The following is a 22,877-nucleotide window of genomic DNA, read 5'->3' as shown; positions in this document are numbered from 1 at the left end:
TACGTAATTAATGTTAGGAAGAAAAGTACGGAGCAGGTTTAATACTTAACTTTACACATTCCTTGTGGTACATCGATCTTGACGATACACAGAAGACTTTAAGTACAATCACTGTATGGCTAATGGCGCCTTGCTAGTTCGTAGCCATTAACTTAGCTGACGGCTATTCTGTCTCTCGGCTAATGAGAGAGAAAGGCTTCGTACATCTGGTCGGTAGCTAGGTTCTCGTACAACTGGGGCAAGTGCTCTCTCGTATCACGAGACCTGCCTTGGTGGTGGCGCTAGGTCTGCGATTACACAGTGGCGACACGCGGGTCCGACATGTACTAAATGGACCGCGGCCGATTTAAGCTACCACCTAGCAAGTGTGGTGTCTGGCGGTGACACCACAAAATGGTCATCAAAAGCAGTAACACAGCAGCATCTGAAGAAATTGCAACAATAACACATTGCAGAAGAGAAAGGATGTGTACAGGCTGAAGAACTATTGTTTAGTGCTTCACTGTGATTTTGCTGAGAACTGGTCTGTAATTCTCCCACAAAAAGTACAAGGGTATCATTGGAGTAATGACCAGGTTTCAATTTTCACAGGAGTGACATATTTTCGAAACAAGATCGTAAGTGTCACAGTTATAAGTGATGACACAGGACATGACTCAGCACATGCTAGCTAGCTATGTGCAAAATTCTTCAAATGTAAACAGGGGCAGAGAAGATAATCATTCTTTCTGGTGGTGCTCCTAGTCATTTTAAAAATTGTTACCAGCTGTTTGAATTAAGTAAGTCACTTGTGCCAACTGATTGGATTACAGTGATACTGGTCACGGGAAGGGGCCTTGTGATAGTGTAGGCGGCCTGCTGAAGCACCATGCTACAAAACGTAATCTTTCCAGACCAAATACAACTGCAATTCAGAATGCTGAGGATTTTACGAGAGTCGTGAAATTCACAGCCCTCATTTGTTTGCCCAAAGAGGAAATCAAAGAATTCCATGAACAGAAAAAAGGAGAATGTTCCAAAAAAACTACTCTTGTGATAGGAAATAAGAAGACACATTTTTGGACTCTCAGTGATGGGTGAACTCATATTGCACGCACCTTACAGAGCGAGAAAGAAAAAATTGCATTTGTTCGGTCAACACCTCAGAAACAGCAGAATAAAATTCAGATTCACAACCTGAGAATGGGGCACTCAACTGCGCAGTCATTAGTGTGGGATGTTTGACTCATGTGTGTATGATTGTGACTGGTGGATTGCAGAGATTATAGACATCACTTATGAGCTAAGCGAAATTGTAGTGAACTTTATGCTACCACATGGACCAGCTGCTGGATATGAGTTTCCAGCTGAAGGAAAGCAGCAAAGCCACCAGCGCTCACTTCATGTTCACAATGTTTCGAAGTGTGTAAGTGCTCCAGTTCCTATTGGTTCAACAGGAAGGCATCACTCTATATCAAAGGAAGATACTGAAGCAGTGGAAAACATTTGTAGCTCATTGGCTGGCCAATTTCAGCAGTGGAAAACATTTGTAGCTCATTGGCTGGCCAATTTCAGTACAAAACAGAGTGGACAGAAGTTGTATAAATTGAAATCTTTAGGTCTTTGGACCATTCACATACATTTGGGAACCATTTAAAATGCTTGAAAAAATGAGTCTCTTACTCATCTTTCAAAACTAAAATTATGTTAAATAAATCTAGGTTTTGATTTTTTTTATGAGCCTGTTATGTGGTAATAAAACAGCTTTTATATATGGCAGAAATTGCAATTGTTTATAAAACCTGTCCAACCTAATAGTGGAAGCTCTCATTTTCAGGGAATGTAGAACTATATGATACTAATCAACAGAAAAAAAATCAAAATTTATGGATTGGCATTTTTGGGGGGGAAAAAAAATTCTATAAAGGAAGTTCAGAACGCTATAGTAAAATTACTTTGACAGATAAGTCCAAATGAAGGATTTTTTTGTAATCATAAAGCAATTACCTTTAAAATAAAAAAAAAAAACAACAAAATATCTAGAATTGTTCCAGAGATACAGCATTTTAAATTTTTTTCCAAAATTCTCATCTTCAAAATGGTATGTGCAGTATCATCTTTGGAGGACTGTATCTCTGAGCAGAAATTTTTTGTAGAGAAAACAAAAAGATACATGTTCCTTACTTAGTCCTTCATTTTAACATATGCTAAAGTCAATAATATTCAAGACTATGAAGGTAAGATTCTTTCCTAGCTTGCCTGAATTGATATGGACTATGCCAACACTGACTTTTATTCTTGTACCAAAATGAAACTATATAATTTTTCCTGTGGTATTGGAAACAGCCTTCAGAGAAGAGATCAATGATGTTACATGTAGAACTTGATCAAATAATAGGTAAGTGCTGCAAATGCCTGTTACTTCATCAGGAGGTAACTTCTGGCCTATTGTACCAAATCTAAGCAGACATACACCTCAGGTATGGTTTGTGTGTTTATAATTGTGACTGTCATATCAAGTGCTCAAAATTATGATCCTGAGTGTTGGTATATGCCATAAAGCAGTTCTGAATAGACAAGAGGCCTACTGTACATTAAATTTCATCTGAACTCACCCATTTTCCAGGTTGCCTTTTTTTTCTTTTTTTCCCCTAGTAGGAGTATTGTTCTAATTTTTCCACAGATAAATATCCAGAGAGAGGTCTAGTGAACTTGCCGATCATTTTGTATTTCCCGAATGACAGAACTGACAATGTACTAATGTTCTGTTTAAAACATCTGTAGTTGTCTGTGGGGAACAGGCAGTACATCCATTGTGTTGGTATCACATGCATTGCTTTATGTCCTGTAATGATACATACAACTCCTTCGGAGTCTGATGTATCCCTATGGTTTTTTTTTTTTTTTTTTGGGGGGGGGGGGGGGGGCTGGGAGGGAGGTTGTCTGAGCTACATTATTTTCATGAAAGTGCTTCACCACAAAAATGGTTTTCTTTCTCTTATGTATTTCTTCTGGTACACTTTCCTCATCATATTCTTCACTTTTAACCACTTTTTATCATCTACGTGGAATGTCTTACAAAGATCAAATTTTTGGTTAACTTCAAGGAATAAACAGTTATCCCTTTAGTTACTTCATCATCTTCGTTCTTATCTGTTTACTTCCATGTATTTCTTCTCATATTCTCTTATTGTTTCTCTCTTAAATTTCCAACGCACTCTGTTTTTTGAATCCTGGCACAGTTACCACTAATGAAATGTAGCTGTTGCTCCAAATGTGGGTTGTTAATTATGTATAACAGTAGTTTGACTGTGTACTTCACATGTTGATCATCTGGACTCCATCACCAAAGCTGATTTACTGCTCTAAGTTAAAAAAAAAAAAAGACGACAACCTCCTCTACAACACATTTCAAGAATAAACATTCTGTGCCAGTTTTCCAGTTTTAGTGTAACATTTTATATGTCTTCATATCCTTTCAATAAGTTGACACCTCATAATAATATAATGTGTTGTTACTTCAGTTCACCCCCCCCCCCCTCCCCCTCCCCTGCAGGTCCGATGATTAGAATAGGCCTGAGGTATTCCTGCCTGTCGTAAGAGGCTACTAAAAGGAATCTCACACATTTCGGCCTTTATGTGATGGTCCCCTGTCAGGTTTAATCTCTATCTTTCTAAATTTTCGCCAAGAGTGAGCCAATTGGGGAAGGGCGCCTTACATAGTGCATCGTGTCCATCGTGCATTGAGATCTTTAGCCCACTTTTTCGTCATCGCCTTTTAGTTCCGCTCATTCTCCATCTCTTGGGCAAGGACACCTTCCTGGGTGCATATTCCACCTTATACTATGCAGAATCACTTTCTGCACCGACGATGACCATGGTCTTCTTAGCACCTCATATCCAGCACGGTAAGCCACTCCGTTGTGGGGCCGCCATGTACCCTGTTGGTTGTAGCCCCCTGACAACACAGGGATCACTCTGCTGATGGCCTGTGCCGTTAACTCACCACATATTTCACGGAGTAGGTGCCCATCTCCCTGAGGCATCGGGACTCGAGGCAAGGGCCACCTGGCAGGATGGCCCTTGCCGAGGCTGGGTGGTGGCCGTGGGGGGGGGCTCCTGGTCAGAGTGGGTGGCATCAGGGCGGATGACATGCCATGAAGCATAGTACGTCATCTCTTGTTGGTGGTCCGCCACCAGCAGTCTCTAAGTGGGCAAAGTCTAACTTCAATGCTAAGAAATATGACCCCAAATCGTTCCCCTCCCTGGCCACACCACGGGGGGAATGCCAGGCTAAGGATGGCAATGAAGCTTATTCGCCCTGGTACCTTGTATGTCCATGAAGCATTAGTTTTTTGTTGAGTATTTGGAGGGCAAATTTGAGGTGGTGGAGGGCTTGTCAAAAATGCACTCTGTGTCAGTCTTGATAAAAACAGCATCCTCTGCCCAGTCATGGGCATTATTCGCTTGTGACAAGTTGAGGGATGTTTTTGTTACCATCACGCCCCATAACAGCTTAAATATGGTCCAGGGTATTATATTCCACAGGGACCTTCTTTTCAGTCTGACGATGGGCAGGTGCATCAATTTATAGCTGCGAGGTGTTCATTTCGTTCAGCGTTTCCACAGAGGTCTGAGGGATAATCAGGTTGCCTTCATCTTGGCCCTCGAGGGTGACATATTGCCCGAGAAGGTTAAGTTGATGGTCTGCCACTGTGACGTCAAGCCATATATCCCTCCCCCCCTGTGGTGCTTTAAGTGCTGGAAGTTTGGCCATATGTTATGCCACTGGACTTCCAGCGTCACATATTGAGATTGTGGACGTCCATCACATCCCAATACTCCATGTGCCTCGCCTCCCATCGGTGTCAACTGCAGAGAGCATGATTCACCTTACTTGCCAGACTGCAGGATTTTACAGAAAGAGAAGAAAATTGTGGAATATAAGTCCCTGGGCCAACTGACCTATACTGAGGCTAAGAGGAAATTTGAGCGCCTACATCCTGTGGCTACAACCTCCTCTTATGCTGCCACTATGAGAACAGTTGTCACCCCATCAGTTCCTTGCATTCCTGTCGCCTCTCAGAACCAGAAGACTACACCTGCCCCCTTGATGGTGGGGGGCACTTTCCTCCCTGTTGCTTCTGCACCACCGCACCACCTACTTCGGGAGCAACACCCTCCCAACCATCGGGGATATCAGTCCCCACTTCTGAGCTGGAGAAGCGTAAGTCTTCTTCGGCTCCTCTCGCTAGGAAGGGATCCCTTGGGTCACACCCTTTCCAAGTTTCTGCTAGTGGGAAAGATGACACTCGCCAGTGGCTGAAGAGCCCAAAAGCAGCTGGTTGTAGGGCTTCACGCTCATCCTCAGTCCCAGAGACTGAATCAGTGAAGTCCTCCCAGCCAGGGAAACCCAAGGAGCAGCGAGAGAAATCCAAAACAAAGGTCCCCCTCTGCATCTGCGGATGAAGTGGAGATTCTGGCATCCGCTGAGGACCTAGATCTGGCTGGATCCTCAGACACAATGGATATAGACTGCTCAGGCAGAAAGTCAGTAGCAGTAGGTGACTCTGAGGCATAAACTGCCTTATCGAATGTTCTGTGCCTTCCCAGTCTCACGATGACGAGACCCTTCAGAGGAATTGCGGCAGTTTTTTCCACCGCCTGGCTCATCTATGGCAACTGTTAAGCTCTACACCTGCTTTTTGCATTGCCGTCCAGGAAACCTGGTTCCCGGCAGTGGGGACCCTTGCCCTCCACCGTCTAAGGTATACTATAGGAACCGTGGTGACTATAATCAAGTGTCAGGTGAGTTTGCGTTTTATGTCCTCAGCTCAGTCTGTAGTGAAACTGTGTCCCTCCAAACCCCTCTTGAAGCTGTGGCTGTCGGAATAGTATGACGCAGGAAATAACTGTCTGCAGTGTAGCAGTGTATATATTCCTCCAGATGGTGCAGTACCCCTGAATGTATTAGCTGCACTGATTGATCAACTCCGTAAACCTTCCCTACTTTTGGGCGATTTTAACGGCCCTAACCCCTTGTGGGGTAGCACTGTGCTTACTGGCCAAGGCAGAGATGTCGAAACTTTACTGTCTCAGTTCAACCTCTGCCTCTTAAATACTGGGACCGCCACACATTTCAGTGTGGCTCATGGTCATTACTCACCCATTGATTTATCAATTTGCAGTCCAGGACTTCTCCCATTTATCCACTGGAGAACACATGACGACCTGTTTGGTAGTGACCACTTCCCCATGTTCCTGTCACTGCCCCATCATCATGCCCATGGACGCCTGTCCGGGTGGGCTTTACACAAGGCAGACTGTGAAACTTTCAACTCTGCTGTCACCGTTGAATCTCCCCCACTTGGTAACATCGATGTGATGGTTGAGCAGGTGACTACAGCAACTGTTTCTGTGGCAGAAAACACAATCCCTTGCTATTTAGGGTGCCCCTGGTGAAAGGCAGTCCCTTGGTGGTCGCCGAAAATCGCTGAAGCAATTACAGAGTGTTGGCGAGCTCTAAAATGGCATAAGCGGCACACTTCCCTGAGCACCTCATAGCCTTTAAAAGGCTCCGTGCTCGTGTTCACCAACTTACCAAATGACAGAAGCAGGAATGTTGGGAGAGATATGTCTCGACCATTGGGTACCATACATCACCTTCCTAAGTCAGGGCAAAGATCAAATGTGTTTTTTGGGTAACAGACCCAACAGGCGTTCCCCGTGTTACATAAATGGCGTGTTATCTACCGACGCAAATGCGATTGCCGAGCACTTTTCTGAGCACTATGCTTGAGCCTCTGTGTCGGAGAATTACCCCCCAGCCTTTTGTACTCTCAAATGGCAGCTGGAAGGGAAAGTCCTCTCGTTCACTACATGCCACAGTGAATCCTATAACGCCCCATTTACAGAGTGGGAGCTCCTCAGTGCTCTTGCGCATTGCCCCGACACAGCTCCTGGGCCAGATCGGATCCACAGTCAGATTATTAAACATCTCTTGTCTGACTACAAGCGACATCTCCTTATCATCTTCAACCAGACCTGGTGCGATGGTGTCTTTCCATCACAATGGCGGGAGAGCACCATTATTCCAGTGATCAAACTCAGTAAAAACATGCTTGATGTGGATAGCTATCGGCCCATCAGCTTCACCAACATTCTTTGTAAGCTGCTGGAATGTATGGTGTGTCGGTGGTTGAGTTGAGTCCTGGAGTCACATGGCCTGCTGGCTCCATGTCAGGACAGCTTCTGCCAGGGCTCCTCTACCACTGATAATCTTGTGTCCCTAGAGTCTGCCATCCGAACAGCCTTTTCCAGACACCAACACCTAGTTGCTGTTTTTTTTTATTTACGAATAGTGTATGACACCAGCTGGTGACATCATATCTTTGCCATATAATATGAGTGGGGTCTCCGAGGCCTGCTGCCAATTTTTATCCAAAATTTTCCTGTCGCTTCTTACTTACCGTGTCCAAGTTGGAGCCTCCCATAGTTCTCCCCATATCCAGGAGAGTGGGGTCCCCCAGGGCTCTGTGTCTCTCTATTTTTAGTGGCCATTAATGGTCTAGCAGCAGCTGTAGGGACATCCGCCTCACCTTCTCTGTATGCAGACAACTTCTGCATTTCGTACTGCTCCACCAGTACTGGTGTTGCTGAGCGGTGCTTACAGGGAGTCATCCACAAGGCACAGCATGGGCTCTAGCCCACAGTTTCCAGTTTTCGGCATGTGTTATTTCACTTCTGCTGGCGTCGTACCATTCATCCAAAACCAGAACGTTACCTTAATGACGATCCACTCACTGTAGTGGAGACCTATCAATTCTTAGGACTGGTTTTTGATGCCCAATTGACTTGGGTTCCTCACCTTCGCAGCTTAAGTGGAAGTGCTGGCAGCACCTCAATGCCCTCTGCTGCCTGAGCAGCACCAACTGGGGTGCAGATCGCTCTACGCTGCTGCAGCTCAACAGAGCCCTTGTTTAATCCCGCCTTGGCTGTGGGAGTCTGGTTTATGGTTCAGCGGCACCCTAAGTGTAGAATTTACTCGAGCCAGTACACCACTGTGGCGTTCACCTAGTGACAGAGGCTTTTTAGGACGAGTCCGGTGACTGGCATCCTCATGGAGGCTGGAGTCCCTCCATTGCAGGTTAGACGTGCACAACTGCTGGCCAGTTACGTTGCACACGTTCATAGTTCTCCTGCGCGTCCGAATCACCATTTCCTTTTCCCACCTATGGTGGTTCATCTCCCGCATTGGCGGCCTAGGTTGAGGCTTCCAGTTGCAGTTCGTGTTTGATCCCTTCTTTCCAAACTAGAGTCCTTGCTTTTACCAATATACTTGAGGTCCATTCACGTACACCTCCATGGTGTACACCTAGGCCATAACTTACCTGGACCTTTCACATGGTCCTAAGGACTCAGTTAACTCTGCGGCTCTCTGCTGCCACTTCCTCTCGATTCTTGACTTGTACCCAGGCCACGAAGTGTTTTACAGCGACTGCTCAATGGCTGATGCTCACGTCAGCTTCGCATACATCCATGGAGGACATATTGAACAGCATTCCTTGCCCGATGGCTACAGTGTTTTGACTGCCGAGCAGGTGGCTATATCTCATGCTCTTGAGCACACCCGTTCATGCCCTGGGGAGTCATTTCATCTGTGTACTGACTCCTTGAGCAGTCTACAAGCTTTTGACCAGTGCTGCCCTCATCATCCTTTGGTAGCAACCATCCAGGAGTCCTTCTATGCCCTGGAACAGTCCAGTCGTTCAGTGGTGTTTGTCTGGACCCCAGGTCACGTCGGAATCCCAGGCAATGAACTTGCCAACAGGCTACACGGAAACTGCTTATGGAGATCAGCTTTTCTGCAGCTGACCTGCATTCAGTACTACGCTGCAAGGTTTTGCGGTTTTGGGAGACGAAATGGCATAATCTCAGCATGCACAGCAAACTGCATGCTATTAAGGAGACCACAAATGTGCGGCAGTCCTCCATGCAGGCCTCTCGCAGGGACTCTGTGGTTCTCTGCCGGCTCCGCATTGGCCATGCTTGGGTGACACATGGCTACCTCCTGCACCGTGATGACCCACCTCAGTGTTGGTGAAGTGCCCAGCTGACAGTGGCCCATACCTTGGTGAGCTGTCCTCCTTTGGCTGCCCTGCAATGGACTCTTCAATTACCGGACTAGTTGTAATTAATTTTAGCTGACAACACCTCACCAGCTAATTCAGTTTTACATTTTATACATGACGATGGGTTTTATGATTCTGTATAAGTTTTAGTCCATGTCCTTTGTCCCTGTGTGTTCTCCACTCTAATGCTTTTAGGGTGGGTGTTTTAATGTGTCACAGAATGCCTGGCTTTTCCTTTTTATTCTCGTGGTCAGCCAGCCACGGCCATCTGCTCTCTTGTTTTTACCCCTTCTATCTGTTTCTTGCTTATCTCTGTGGTTTTCTTTTCCTGTTTTGCCCATAGTAGTGTTCGTTATCCTTCTGTCGTTCTTCTGTTCTTACTTTCTCCTGTTATTGTGCTGTACGTCTCCTTTCTTTTCTTATTTCTCTTGTGAAATTACCTCGCAGTTTGGTCCCTCCCCCACCCCTCCCCCCCTTTAAACCAACCAACCTTCAGTGTACATCACCATACTGCTTCACAGAAGTTTCTCTAGCTTTCTTTACAACTTGCATGTATTTTTATATTTTTGTGGGAAGTCTGTGCATTGCTGGACAGGATGGTGATCTACAGAATACTTATTGCTGTGTCCAGACTGGTATTTCATCTCATTAAATCACTGCAATCACCATCTTATGCTGAAGTCATGTGTAGTCCTTCAGTATGGCTCTGTATGTGGACAATGAAATAAGAGCAACATGCAGTTTGTGACTGTTTATAGTAGGCATATTATTTTATGTTTTTATTTTCTTACTGCGTAATTTTCTTTTGTTGAGAGTGCCATTCATCGGTAAGATGATGTAGGGACATGTCTCACTCCTGTGAATTGCTATGTATCATTACAGGCCAGACTTGTCTACTGAAAACTGCTGCAGCATATATGTTAGGAACTGTAGATACTGGTTGCTATTTTTAGAATCCTATCAGTAAAGCTGGGATTAAGGTTGCAATTCTTGAAAACCCTACACTCCACATTGACAGACCAAAGTAAATTTTTATTTGCTTTTACCAGCAAGTGAGGATTTGGAGCTGATCAGTAGCACATATAGCAAAGATTGATTTACCCATGGTTTGTCAACAACACATAATCCATAGTCTTTCATATGAATCCTACAGCACTTGCAGTTCTCATAGATGCCATTAGAAGAACTGTAACTGATTTTGAAAGTGATTGCCAAGAAACTGTTGATAAAGTGAAATGTGTAAAGAATGAAATGTGTTGGAATGTAGTATTCACAGAACACTCATTTGGTTGACACGACTTGCAGATTCAAGCAGCCTCATAGCGAGATGTGGTTTATATGTTGCCACCGCTAAACCTTGAATTACATTTTTCTTATCAGATGTCATTCATTTTCATTGGCATATTTTCTTTCTCCCACTACCTATTTTTCTAATTTTTTTTGTAATGTTTTCCAAGGTAATTGTGATGGGGTTGGCACCATCAAGTTAGATTGTAGCATACAACCACTGCTCTAACAAAAGCTGCACTTTTTTGACTATAGTATACATTTTGAAAGTCTGAATAGCTTCATGAGTAAGTGGTCAGATAGCTACAACAGAGCACAGACTGATAGACTAGAGGTAAACATGTGAACCTACTTGAGCTATGTGTTTGCTTACATTTGATACAGTAGGACAGAAGTTTGTGGGACCTTATCTCCTGACAATAGGACAGTGGTTTGTGCCATCATTACTATTTGATCCACTCCCACCTGTATTATGTTGTTGAAGTCCTCTCTGTAGACACTTCATAGTGCCACAGAAAAAGTATTAGTTCCATTAAAGGAAGGCAACATTCCTGTCATAATTTGGCAACTGTAAATACTAAAAATTATTTGCACACATCAGAAAATTTGCTACATTGCCATTAGTAACTTAGCAAAAACTACACCCCAATGTATATACTTGCTCTGGATGATTTTGGTTGAGTTGTCTTAGCTGCCTCATCCTGTCTACAAATGTGTATAGACTTGGTTTGAATTGGACAAGTGTTGGGCAGGAAATCAACTGTGGCACATTTAGTGAAACTGCGCCAGTGTTTACTTTAATGACTTAATGAAACAACAGAAGCCCAAGAATGGTTATCTGGACAGGGGTCTGAACCCTACTCCATCCAAATGTGAGTGAAGTCCTTGATAGGTATTTTCATCGTAAGAGAAACAACCATTGATGTCGCACACAACCAGAGACTAAAGACAGCATACATCTTGTACCAGGAACAATTGCATTACTTCAGTATAACATATTTTTGTTCTATTACATTGCTTAACAGAATCTCACAAACTTGTGCTAACACTACTTCACTCATAACATTTCATTACTCTTCTTGTGTCATACTCAACGTGCATGCACTTCTGCAACAAATGGGGGGGGGGTTGACGACACACCTATGGAGCATACTTAATGTAGAGGTGAGTGAGAAAGATCAGTGACAAGTTGTCTACTTTTAAATTTTAATGGCAGTGAAATGGATAGATTGAGGCAGAATCTGCATTTGAGATCACTAACACAGAAGCAGACACTCATTAAAACTATCACTTTGCATGTGCCCCATTGCCATGAAGCAATTTTAATTGATCAAAAGAATGGTGTTTTGAAAGATGTGATTTACGAATTTGGTTATTGTTTAATATAGGGGGCTGTCTGTATGTTTATATATGAATAGTATGTCATTTTTACAGGCTATATTTGTAGAGGAGCTTAAAGATTTACGTCATAATGATGCCTGGAATATTTGGCGCCCATTGGACATAATAATAACACTGACTCCTCAGCAAGGAAGTTCTGGTCGCCATGAAGTTCATGCTCAAGTTGATCTCCATGTTATTTGTTCGGAAAATTATCCCGAAGAGTGAGTATGATTTTGCCATTTATTTCACTGTTGAAGGAATGATTTTTGTGTTCTTGGTGATTTTTTTTTTTTTTAAGCAGTTCTTCAGTGTTTCAGTTTTCACCATTTTGCAACTGTAATGGTACTGTCACTTGCACAAAGGGCAATAGTTTCCTTAATATATGAAATGTGATGCAAGCAAAGGGTGGGACAAAACTGGTTTACCATCTGAATATATGAAACATGATACAAGCAAAGGGTGGGACAGAACTGGTTACCATCCTGCCATTTCTGCATCTGTAGTCCACAAATCTTCATGCAGTGTATGATGGAGTCTACATAGTGTTATGATTGTTCACCTCCAAATGCCATAACTGAGAGGGCTATGAGGGAGACGCATTGTAGCTATGCCTCCATAAAACTTCAAATTTCTATCATCATGAAGATTACACAAGATGTGTAACGGAGGGAGTTACAGCTTTCTAGGTGATGTGTGTTGATATTTTAAGAATAAATATTTATTTGGTAAAACACGTTCTTCATCTAGCATCTGCACTGGTATTGACGATTCACACACCATTTGTAGTCAGGTTTCTGCTGCAGGGTATTTTTGGGAGCTTGTGGGTTGCATTCTGGTTTGTGTGATAATACAAATATTTGTTCGTGTTGTATCATAATTTGTTTGAGGGACTTTATGGGCGATGTGTGGCAGGTGGGGCTTGGCACAGCAAGTATGGCATAGAGCCTTAAACTCTTTAAGGACTGTGTAAGGGCCACCTCAGAACAAGCAACATAGAAAATTGCCAATGAAGAATGTGCAACAATGGAATTATGATCATCTTTTTTATAATATTGTTTTTAGAGAGTGTTCAGAATACTTCCACAATCAAATCATATGTGTACAAGTTTATGTAATAAATGTGTGCGAGTTTGAAGTTAGGAGAGCTCATTCAGTATAAACATTCTTTATTCAACATGACTTTCATTCAAGAAGTTGCTGGCGTCTTGGTAACATGTGTGTTCATCTAGGCAGTGAGCTAGTTTTGTGGCATAACTCCCAGCAGCATGCTTGGCTCTGCAGCAGTGCTTGTGTATGTTAGGATGTTAGGCAGCAGTTTGCTGCTTCAGTGGAATAGTTGCAGCTGCAGGAGTGTTTGTGCCGACACATCAAAGGTGTACCTGTGAGCTGGCAAGCTTACATATCAGGAGCCATGAACGGGTCAGGCATGCGGATGCCATGTGCTGACTGGAGAGCCCTTCGGAGTTGCCTGGAGTGCCACATGAAGTCAACCCATAGGTGGTATTCTCTTGATGACACCAGCTCGAGGCCCAAAACCGTCAAGTGTAGTGGTGACTTGTAGACCAGTGCTGTTATCGGAAGCCCCAGAACCAGTTGCAGCACAGGTGTTGCTCAGGGCTGAGTGGCAACTATTTATGGTTCCTCTGGCCAGGTGTGTTTTGACAGGAACCTACCTCAGCTTGTGTATGTGGCTGAAGAAGTACATTGTGCCAAATGTGGAAACCCAGCCCACTCATACAGCAGACTGCATTATTGTGTTGTGCTGTGTCAGTGAGAGGCTTCTCAGTAGCAAAATCGTAAAACAGTAGTCGTGATGTTGTTTGCTTTCATTTTATTATTCATTGACTATTCTTCAGAATGTACATGCTGCGGGAAAATCCCAGGAATTTTTTCATCCGGGAGAAAACTGGGAAAAAACTCGGGAATTTTTTAGAATTCTGGGAAATTTTCATTGTTTTAGACTTCAGTTAAATTTTTGTAATTTTGACTGGTAAGAACTGATAAACATCAAAATGTGTCAGACACTTTAGGATGAGAACTGTGAAATATTTCGTAACAACAATCTGCTGCTGACAAGACAGTGTGACGTCACACCTGTGTACATAAAGTTCGTTTGAGCAGTTGCTTGTGGGCTCATGCCTGTGTGTAGTTGTGTTGTGTACAGGCAGTATCTTCTCCTGTTTCTGGCGAAGTGTGGCTGTTAGCTGTATCAGTAGTAGCAACAAGCAGCCAGATGCCAGCCGGAAAAATTTTCCTGACGCACCCAAGCTGCCAGATTGCCGCATGCATATAGCAGTCTGGTCTGTAGTAGATGGGGGTTAATATCCATGTAAGCCGTGTTTACGTGTAGTGATTTTACTGTTTCCTCTTCGTTTACACTTCTCATATCAAATGAAAACAAAACGGATTTCTGTGTGGTTTGGGGCAATTAAATGAATTAAAATACATTCACATAATTACAGAAGGCTAACATGTATTATTAGTTTCAGTTTTTTAATTTTATTTCCACATTTTTGGCAGTCAATCGCCTTGCAGAAAAATGAAGTTATTTTTCTCGGTTTGCTAAATAAATGGGGCTTTAATCTTTTCCCCAAAGGCAGTCAATTTATTAGAAACGAAGTGTTTCATTCCGCACTGTTGGCTAGTTTCAACTGTTCACTGAATTTCAAGTGCACCTTTCCATCTTCTGGCACATATGCCATTATGCCATAATAAAGAACCAAACATGAGATGATACAGTACTGGTACTCCAAGAAAATTTGCTTCCAGAAAACCACACTGAAATCTTAATATCAGGTGGGACCTACTTCATTGTGAATCTGGACATATGAATGTGCACTTTAAGCCGAATTATGCATTTTAGTGTGGTGTACAAAATTCCGATACTGTTGGAGTATCCTGTTTCTTTTATGACGTCACGTAAGAACTATTAAGACTATATATGTATGAACATATGGGCTTCCTCTGTCATCGTAGCTGCCCATGTGCAGTAATGCCTGTTTTTTGAAGCTATCTGGCAACTGTTGAAATGAAGCTATTTCTAACAGGTTGCAAGAAAATATTACGAATAGTGCTTTGAAAAGCGTTAGTTTCAATGTAAATTTCCTTTTATGCAAGATGAATTATGACACGTGTTTCGAATGTGCAATGAATTTCTTAAATCGCAGAGCATTTGACTCTCATTTAAAACTTAACTCATTGAGGAGTAACTACTTAGAAGAATTTAAAGACCAGAAGACCAACATAATGTCATTGTTTAAAATTTTACGGACACATTGGTGTGGTGTACCTTAAAGTGTAACACACACAAAAAAGACCACTTTTTATGTGAAAGCTTAGCTTTTCCTGTATCTCATTAATCTTCAAGACGAATATTATATCCTAAAGCTTAACTTTTCCTATTTGTGTGTTCACACTACTAAACAGTTATGTTTCTGTTGGCTGACTATGTGTCACATGTGCTATGCTCTGAATATCTGCTGTCATTGGCTGGCGAGATCACGCGACATAAGCTATGACGGGCTTACAAAAGCACATTTCAATCTCGATTTGAATGCTTCGGAAACTAATGTGCTGTTATCCATACTTTCGTAATATGAATACAAAGATGTGCATCCTATCATAATATGAAAATATGCAGCATAAATATTGCTGTGCATCACAGCTCTTTCCATATCAGGTTCTTCTTTTTCCCACCCTCCCCCTCCCTGAGTCCCTGAGTTTTTTCGTTCTCTGAAGTTCCACACTGGTGTATAAAATCTGTACCATTCAAAGTATTGATATTTTAACAGCTCCAAGGGAAAGCATACTATCAATTAAAATGAAAAAAGTGTATTTTTCACTGTGGAAGAAGTGTATTTTAACGTGGGAAAAAGTGGATCTTTAACTGAGAAATCCAAGAATTTTTTACTTGTCCACGTATACACCCTGTTCTTTTAAAGTTTTGAAATGACTTTCAGCTGTATTATACAAATATGAGCATTATTGCATGAACTTGCTTTCAGTGTGGAAGCATTCTGAATACTCTCTAGAAACGATCTTCTGATATTTTACAAAACTTTTCATAATTCTGTTGTTGGATATTCTTCATTGGCAAGTCTCAACATCACTTATTCTAAGGGCCCCTTACAAGTCCATGAAGAGTTGGAAACTCTGTGCCATGCTTACTGTGACATAAAGACATCTAATGGTGAATTTCAACTACTGCATGCTGTGCAAAGAGTATCTCAAGCAGATGATAATACAACACAAATATTTGTACTGACACATTGTTCATACATTATTTGAAGCATACTTTCTGCTGTAACATTGACAAAGAACTAAGTTTACCCATGACAGGAGTACAAAAATGTCACATCTCTGACTCGTAATGGAAAAAAATTCTACACCCTCAAAAAAAATTCTATACCCTCAAACTAGCACCCATTGGCAGGATATCATAAGTGGCTTGCATGCATGCCCCTTGACAGGTTGTGAAGTTTGGTCCATGGCTGTTGTCGCAGCAGTCCTCCCCCTCTATGGGAATTCGATCCTTTGAATTGAAAACTGCTGCTAAACCCGTGACTCACTTAAAATAACATACCACTATTTTGTTTGTATTCTCCCTTGCTCCTGCAATGCTTCTTTCTTGCATTCTTATTTACATTTTCTACATTGATGGTCCTCCTCCTCTGTTCGTTGTGTCCCACAGTGCAAGGTGGCTAGTACACCTACAATTGTTCAAAACTAATGGTCAACCCACTGGATTGGTAAGTAATGGACTGGAACTTAATATGTTTGTTTCTTTGTGTGTGTGTGTGTGTGTGTGTGTGTGTGTGTGTGTGTGTGTGTGTTTAGGGCCCTTTGCCATTGATGGACATAGGCTATATAAGCAAGGTTAAAATGGCAGTCAGCGATGAAATTCCTACTACAGTCAAACCTCGATATAACAAATTTCATGGGACCATGAAAATTAAATTGTTGTACCAGGGTAGTTGTTGTTATAATGAAGTTTTATCATTGTGACTCAGAGCAAGGACCCATGTTTTCGTGGCTGAGAAGTACATTATTGTTTTAATTTTCTGATGAAAAATTACATTAAAAGACAAATGATGACACAGACTTTGTTCGCTTCATTTATTAATATAGGGTGTATACGACCCAGGACAACTGGGAAATCTGCGAAAAACCCGGAAATGTTTTCATCTGGTAGAAAAGTGGGAAAAACTTGTGAATTTTTTGAAATTTAAGGAATTTTTCATTGTTTCAGTTTTCAATTAGTTTTATGTAATTTTGACTGGTAAGAACTGATAGTCTAGCAAAGAATGTTACCGTATCCTGTTACTGGAGAATAATACTGCAGCGATAAAACATAAATGAGAGAAAAAACCAAAATAAAACTTTCATTACAAAGGAAATGCGCCATTTAGAGAACAAAACAGCGTGCGCGCACAAGTGTCTGCAAACAGCAAAAATATGTCAACGGCCTTAGGGCGAAGACTATGCAATGCTTTGTAACAATTAACTGTTTTCTATGAGCGTGACGTCACAACTGTTTACATTAGGTTCGTTTGAGCAGTTGCCAGCGGGCTCATACACATGCACAGTTGACTCGCGTATGAGCAGTACCTTGTCCCGCTTCTGGCTAATCGAAGTGTGGCTGTTAGCTGTATTGGTAGTAGTCGCAAGCAGCCAGATGCTAATGAGAAAAAATTTTCTGATGCGCCCTAGCTGCCAGATTCATGCATGCGCAAAGTTGTGGTGGGGGGAGGGAGTAGTCTCCATGTGACCCTTGTTTATGTTAAGTGATTTCACTGTTTCCTCTTCGTTTACAGCTCCCATGTCAAATGAAAACAAACGGATTTCTGTGGCTGGGAGCTATTAAATGAATTAAAATACATTCACATAATTATGAAATATATTATTAGTTTCAGTTTTCTGATTTTATTTCATTTCCATGTTTTTGGCAGTCTAGCATTAATCACCTTACAGAACAATGAAGTTATTTTTGTTAGTTTGCTGAAGAACTTTGGCTTTATCAATCTTTTCTGCTGAGGTAATCAATTTATTTGAAATGAAGTGTTTCATTTCACAGTATTGGTTAGTTGCAATTGTTTGCTGAATTTCAGGTGCATGTTTTCATAGTCTGTCATTTATGGCATTATGCCGTAATAAAGAACCGAACATGAGATAGTACAGTACTGGTACACGAAGAAAATTTACATTCCAAAAACCACACTGAAAAGCTTAGTATCAGGTGGGGTCTACTTCATTGTGAATCTGGACAAGCCAATGAGCACATCAATTATGCATTTTATTATGGTTTATGAAATTCTGATGCCCTTAGAGTATCCTCTGATGTCCTGTTTCTTTTATGGCTTAGTGTAAGATCTCTTAATGCATTATACATGTGAACATGTGGGCTTCCTACATCACCGCAGCTGTTCATGTGCAATAATGCCTGTTTTCTGGTGCTTTCTGGCAATTGATAAAACGAGCGTATTTCTGACAATACTTGAGAAAGTACTGCGAATGGTGGTTTGAAAAGCATTACTTTTAAAGTAAATTTCCTTTTATGCAAGATGAATTATGTTACGTGTGAGAATGTGGGATGTGTTTCTTGAATCGCAAAGTGTTTGACTCTCGTTTAAAACTTAAAACTTTGAGGACCAGCCACTTAGAAGAATTTTGAGCCCAGAAGACCAGACATTTATGTCATTATTTTAAATTTACAGACACATTTGTGTGATGTATCTTAAAGTATAACACAAGCAAAATAAATAAATAAATAAAAATAAAAAAAAAATCAATATTACACTTAAAAGCTTAGCTTCTCTTTTAGCTACACTATGTATGTTAATGTAAACCATGAACACTTTCTCTTTGTGTGTTCTGTTCGCGCTACTTAACAGTGATCTTGCAATTAGATGACTACAACACATGTGCTATGCTTTCAATATCTGCTGTCATCAGCTGGCGAGATCACGTGGCCCGAGATATGATTGGCTTACAAAAGGGCATCACAGTCTCGATTTCAATACTTCGGAAACTGACGTGCTATGTTTGGTGGAATTCGAATTTATACTTTTGTAATACAAGGATATGCAGCGTATATGTTGTTGTGCATCAGAGATCTTTTCAGAACTTCTCTCTCTCTCTCTCTCTCTCTCTCTCTCTCTCTCTCTCTCTCTCTTTCTTTCTTTTTCATCAAAAGTCTTTCCTAACCTTTTCTCCCTGTTTTTCCCCTAAAGTGCTGGGAAGTTCTACACCAGTGTATTAAACATTACCCGTTCGAAGGTTTGATAAGTTTTACAGTTCCAAGGAAAAAATCAATGGAAAACCTACTGTCACTTAGCATGGAAAAAGTGTATTTTCGACACCCTGCAGTACTTTATCAGTACAATATCTTACTTTTATGCACAAAAAATACACTTTTTTCCTTTGTTTCTTTTTTCTTAAAGATTCTCCTGCGAGTACTGTCTTTACCTCCACTAACACTGGGGATTGAAGATGCTACTTGCTGAATGGTTTCCAACTGACCTGTTAGCTCCATCAGAGGAGGGGGTTCACATTTATCACATCACTGTCGTGGTCAGAATTATCAACAGGCGAATTACCCTTTAACTCCTCAATGACAGCTTTGTTGGTATATGCTTCAAACACCCAAAGCTTCATCATCCACTGACAAGTATTCAACTACTGAAGCATCTATTGTTTTACCAGTAACTGCTGAATAAATCTCCTGATCACTTTCAACATCATCCTGTGTTATTTCATCCACTACGACATTCTCACCAATATCTTCACTTTCGGAAATTCTTGCATTTTTCCAGCAGTTCACAATCACATTCGGCTGTACACTGTTCCAAGAGCTAGCAATCATGTCACAAGCCTGCTTCACATTGAAACTGTAGGGATTGCTCACTTTTCTGGTAGTGTTCGCAATCACGCGTTGAACTAAACATGAATGTTATTTTGTCTTAAAGTTCTTAATTATCCTCATATCTAGTGGCTGAAGAATCGAAGTACAGTTTGGTGGGAAGTAGCTCAGTTCAACGTTCTTAAACGCTGGCATGTTGTTATGCACATTAAAATTATCCATCAGCAATGCAATTTTCTTATTCTTCATTGACATCTCTTTATCAAGCGAATCAAGTGAAAACAACCACTAACCAAAAGGAGTAGACATCATCCATGCTTTTCGATTTGCCTTGTAATTGACTGCAATAAAAGAAATTACATTTACAATACAACTGTAGTAAAACATTACAGCTGAAGCTATACTTTACTGAATTAACTTATAAATTAAAAGAAGGTAAAATAAAATGTACGCACCCTCTTACCTGGTAAGCTTCTTACATTTTTGAAGCACCATGGGTTAGCTGATCGTCCCATCACCAGTGGTGTCAAATTTGTGTGTCCTTGATGCATTGCTGCAGAGAACAGTTAGTTGTACTTTACACTGCATCCCTCCTTTACACTTTTCTCCTTCATCTGGCATCAGTTGATAAGAAATACCATCTCCTCTGCATTGTACAAGTTTTCAGGACTGAATTTTTCTAACAGTTTATACATTGTGTTTTTCCTCCAAAATTCATCACCTAAAGGTGCTGATTTTTATTCTACTTATCTTTGCAGTCATCTGTTACTTGCCTTAAAATTAGAATCACCAAGCAACTTAGCAAAATTTAAGACTTTTTGACTGGTACATTCTGTGCACACATCTCGTTAAACCGCCACAGTGTAGCACTGTCCACACCGTCAGCAGCAGCTGTCTTCATTCTATTTCATGAAAGGTTAAATTTGTCACCTATGAATCTTTCTTCAGTTTCTTTTCACTTTTTAAGGAGTGCAGCTAACGTTGGTTGTGCAAGTCCACACTTCCTCGACACGTCTACTTGTTTCATTCCATTATCAACGTCTTTGAAAACCTCCATTTTTGTCTCAATTCTTATTTATTTCCAAGTTCCAGCCATTGTCCAAACCTTAGTGAAGTCCAAAGTGTTTACATCAACAAAAAACATTCACAGATTGCAAAAATCATGGAGATAAGCTGCGTATGAGCCCAACAAAACACTTCTGTCTGCTACTGAAGCTCAACTTTGGACTAACTGAACACTCGTTCAAACAAAGGAGCTCTTTGACGTTTGCTGCTCAGCACAGCTCGTTCAAGGCTGTACGCTATTCTCTTTACTGCTAGAATGAATCCAGTACTGTAGTATGTAGCAAAGCCTCTGGAAATAAAGCACAGAAAGTCTAGTAGCTAAATAAACAATACCTACCACTACAGTGAGCTTCTTAGAAATAGGAAATAGTAAATTCCTCAAAATTTTGTCTTCGTTGTAACAGGGTGTTGCTAAATTTACTTCATCGTTGTAATGACAGGTAATTAACATAGTACATATAGGAAATCAGCTGGGGCCATATAAAATTATCCCTGCACCCGGGTTTATCATTGTATTGGTAATAATTATATTGAGGTTTGACTGTATCATGATCATTTTCTGATACTTGGTTTGGTATTGTTCGATGTTTGTGAACATGTGTTCCATACCATTGAGCCCATTCTGTTTGGTTATAGGCTTGTTGAGAAAATTGAGCATGGTGATGGCTAGGGTGTTGGTCAGGTAGGTCTGGAGGAATATTGGGCAAATTCAGCTGGGGATGTGTCAGAATTTGAGTTGTGGTCCCTGTTATCATTGCTAGAAGCCGTCAGAATTTGAGTTGTGGTCCCTGTTATCATTGCTAGAAGCCGAAAAGTCAGTCCCAAGACGTCATAGTGAGTTTGATTCAGTAATATTCAGGTGCTCCGTAATTCTAAGTGTTCTCTTTCCCGTGAGCATACCTTTGTGTAACAAGTGGTGATAATAACAATTGGGCTGTACAGAGTTCATCAAGGGAGGTCCTACTTTCTGAAAATAGGGTTGTGCTGTATGGTTGTCCTGTCAGCATTCTCCCTCGTCTGTCCCCCATAGAAATAGTTCAATAGCTCTATCTCGCATGTCTCCATGATAATTTGAACCATCATGAAAGGAACATGCAAAACTCACTGTACATGAAAACTACCATAATTTCTCTAATGCTACACTACTTGCCAACTGTGATTTACTTTCATTTCCAATGTTCCATATAAATTTACATCCTGAAAATACTCACAACTATACTTCACTTACATCTCGTGCCTTCCAGAGCTCATTACAAAATTATAACCCCCCCCCCCCCCCCACACACACACACACACACACACACACACACACACACACACACACACACACACACACTAACGAAGACCCCAGAATAAATTAAACATAATGTCCCCAAAGTAACTGTTAACATATCACAATATTGAAATTCATCCACACAGTGTAACCTCCAAATTAACATTGTTACCTGTCCCCACACTCCAAAACCTTGGTCCATTCTCAAGCAAAATACATGTAAATATAAACAAAACCCTACATCATTTGTACACAAATAATACTGAGACTCCAACAGATATACTGAAATCTGCAATCACATGGGCATAGAAGTTCACTGTTTGATAGAAACTTTCCTTATTTAACATGTTATAACATGGAAACTAATTACTTTACGAGTACCAAGCTTGGTAGCATTAATGTCCAAGATATGGGGTGCATGATTTCCATGTGTCACAGTGCCACTGTACTGTGATGTCGTGTTGTATTGTAAGGCACCACGTATACTGTTTGTATATGTATACGTGTATGTCATCGTTGTCGTCTCTTCTTTCCCACGTCGATATCAGAGCGTGAGGAATGTTTATTTTTGTGTTTACCTATTTGTTGTTGACAACACACAACTACACAGCCATGGTACCACCTGATTCCAGAACAGCTGGCTTAATATAGTATAAAGGTAGTGGGTTTCAAGGCAGCATTATTTAAGTGTGATTTTGTTCGTCACTTAATCTTTGAGATTCTAAGAACTAGCTACTCTTAATCAGGCCCAAAACTCGGCTTGTAACGAGAGCATTTACGACCAGTCTGTCACAATATTAATAATAGATAAGACTCTACAACACTATAAGAAAATATCATTGTTCATGAAATAACAAAATATATGAATAAACATCTTTATATCTTTCCTTTTATTCAATCA

General features: G+C 41.2%; 1 protein-coding gene across 1 annotated transcript in view; it reads left to right on the top strand.

Annotated features, from left to right (window-relative positions):
• The window catches only part of LOC126472623 (eIF-2-alpha kinase GCN2), a 304,310-nt gene that overhangs the window by 16,561 nt on the left and 264,872 nt on the right, over positions 1-22,877 (top strand). Inside the window, exon 2 of the mRNA XM_050099946.1 lies at positions 11,832-12,001. Within this exon, the coding sequence (XP_049955903.1) occupies positions 11,832-12,001 (170 nt within the window). The remainder of the gene's footprint in view (positions 1-11,831; positions 12,002-22,877) is intronic.

This window comes from Schistocerca serialis, chromosome 1 (genome assembly GCF_023864345.2).
Source record: "Schistocerca serialis cubense isolate TAMUIC-IGC-003099 chromosome 1, iqSchSeri2.2, whole genome shotgun sequence".
Lineage (NCBI taxonomy): Eukaryota > Metazoa > Arthropoda > Insecta > Orthoptera > Acrididae > Schistocerca > Schistocerca serialis.
This window is presented reverse-complemented; position numbering and strand designations above follow the sequence as displayed.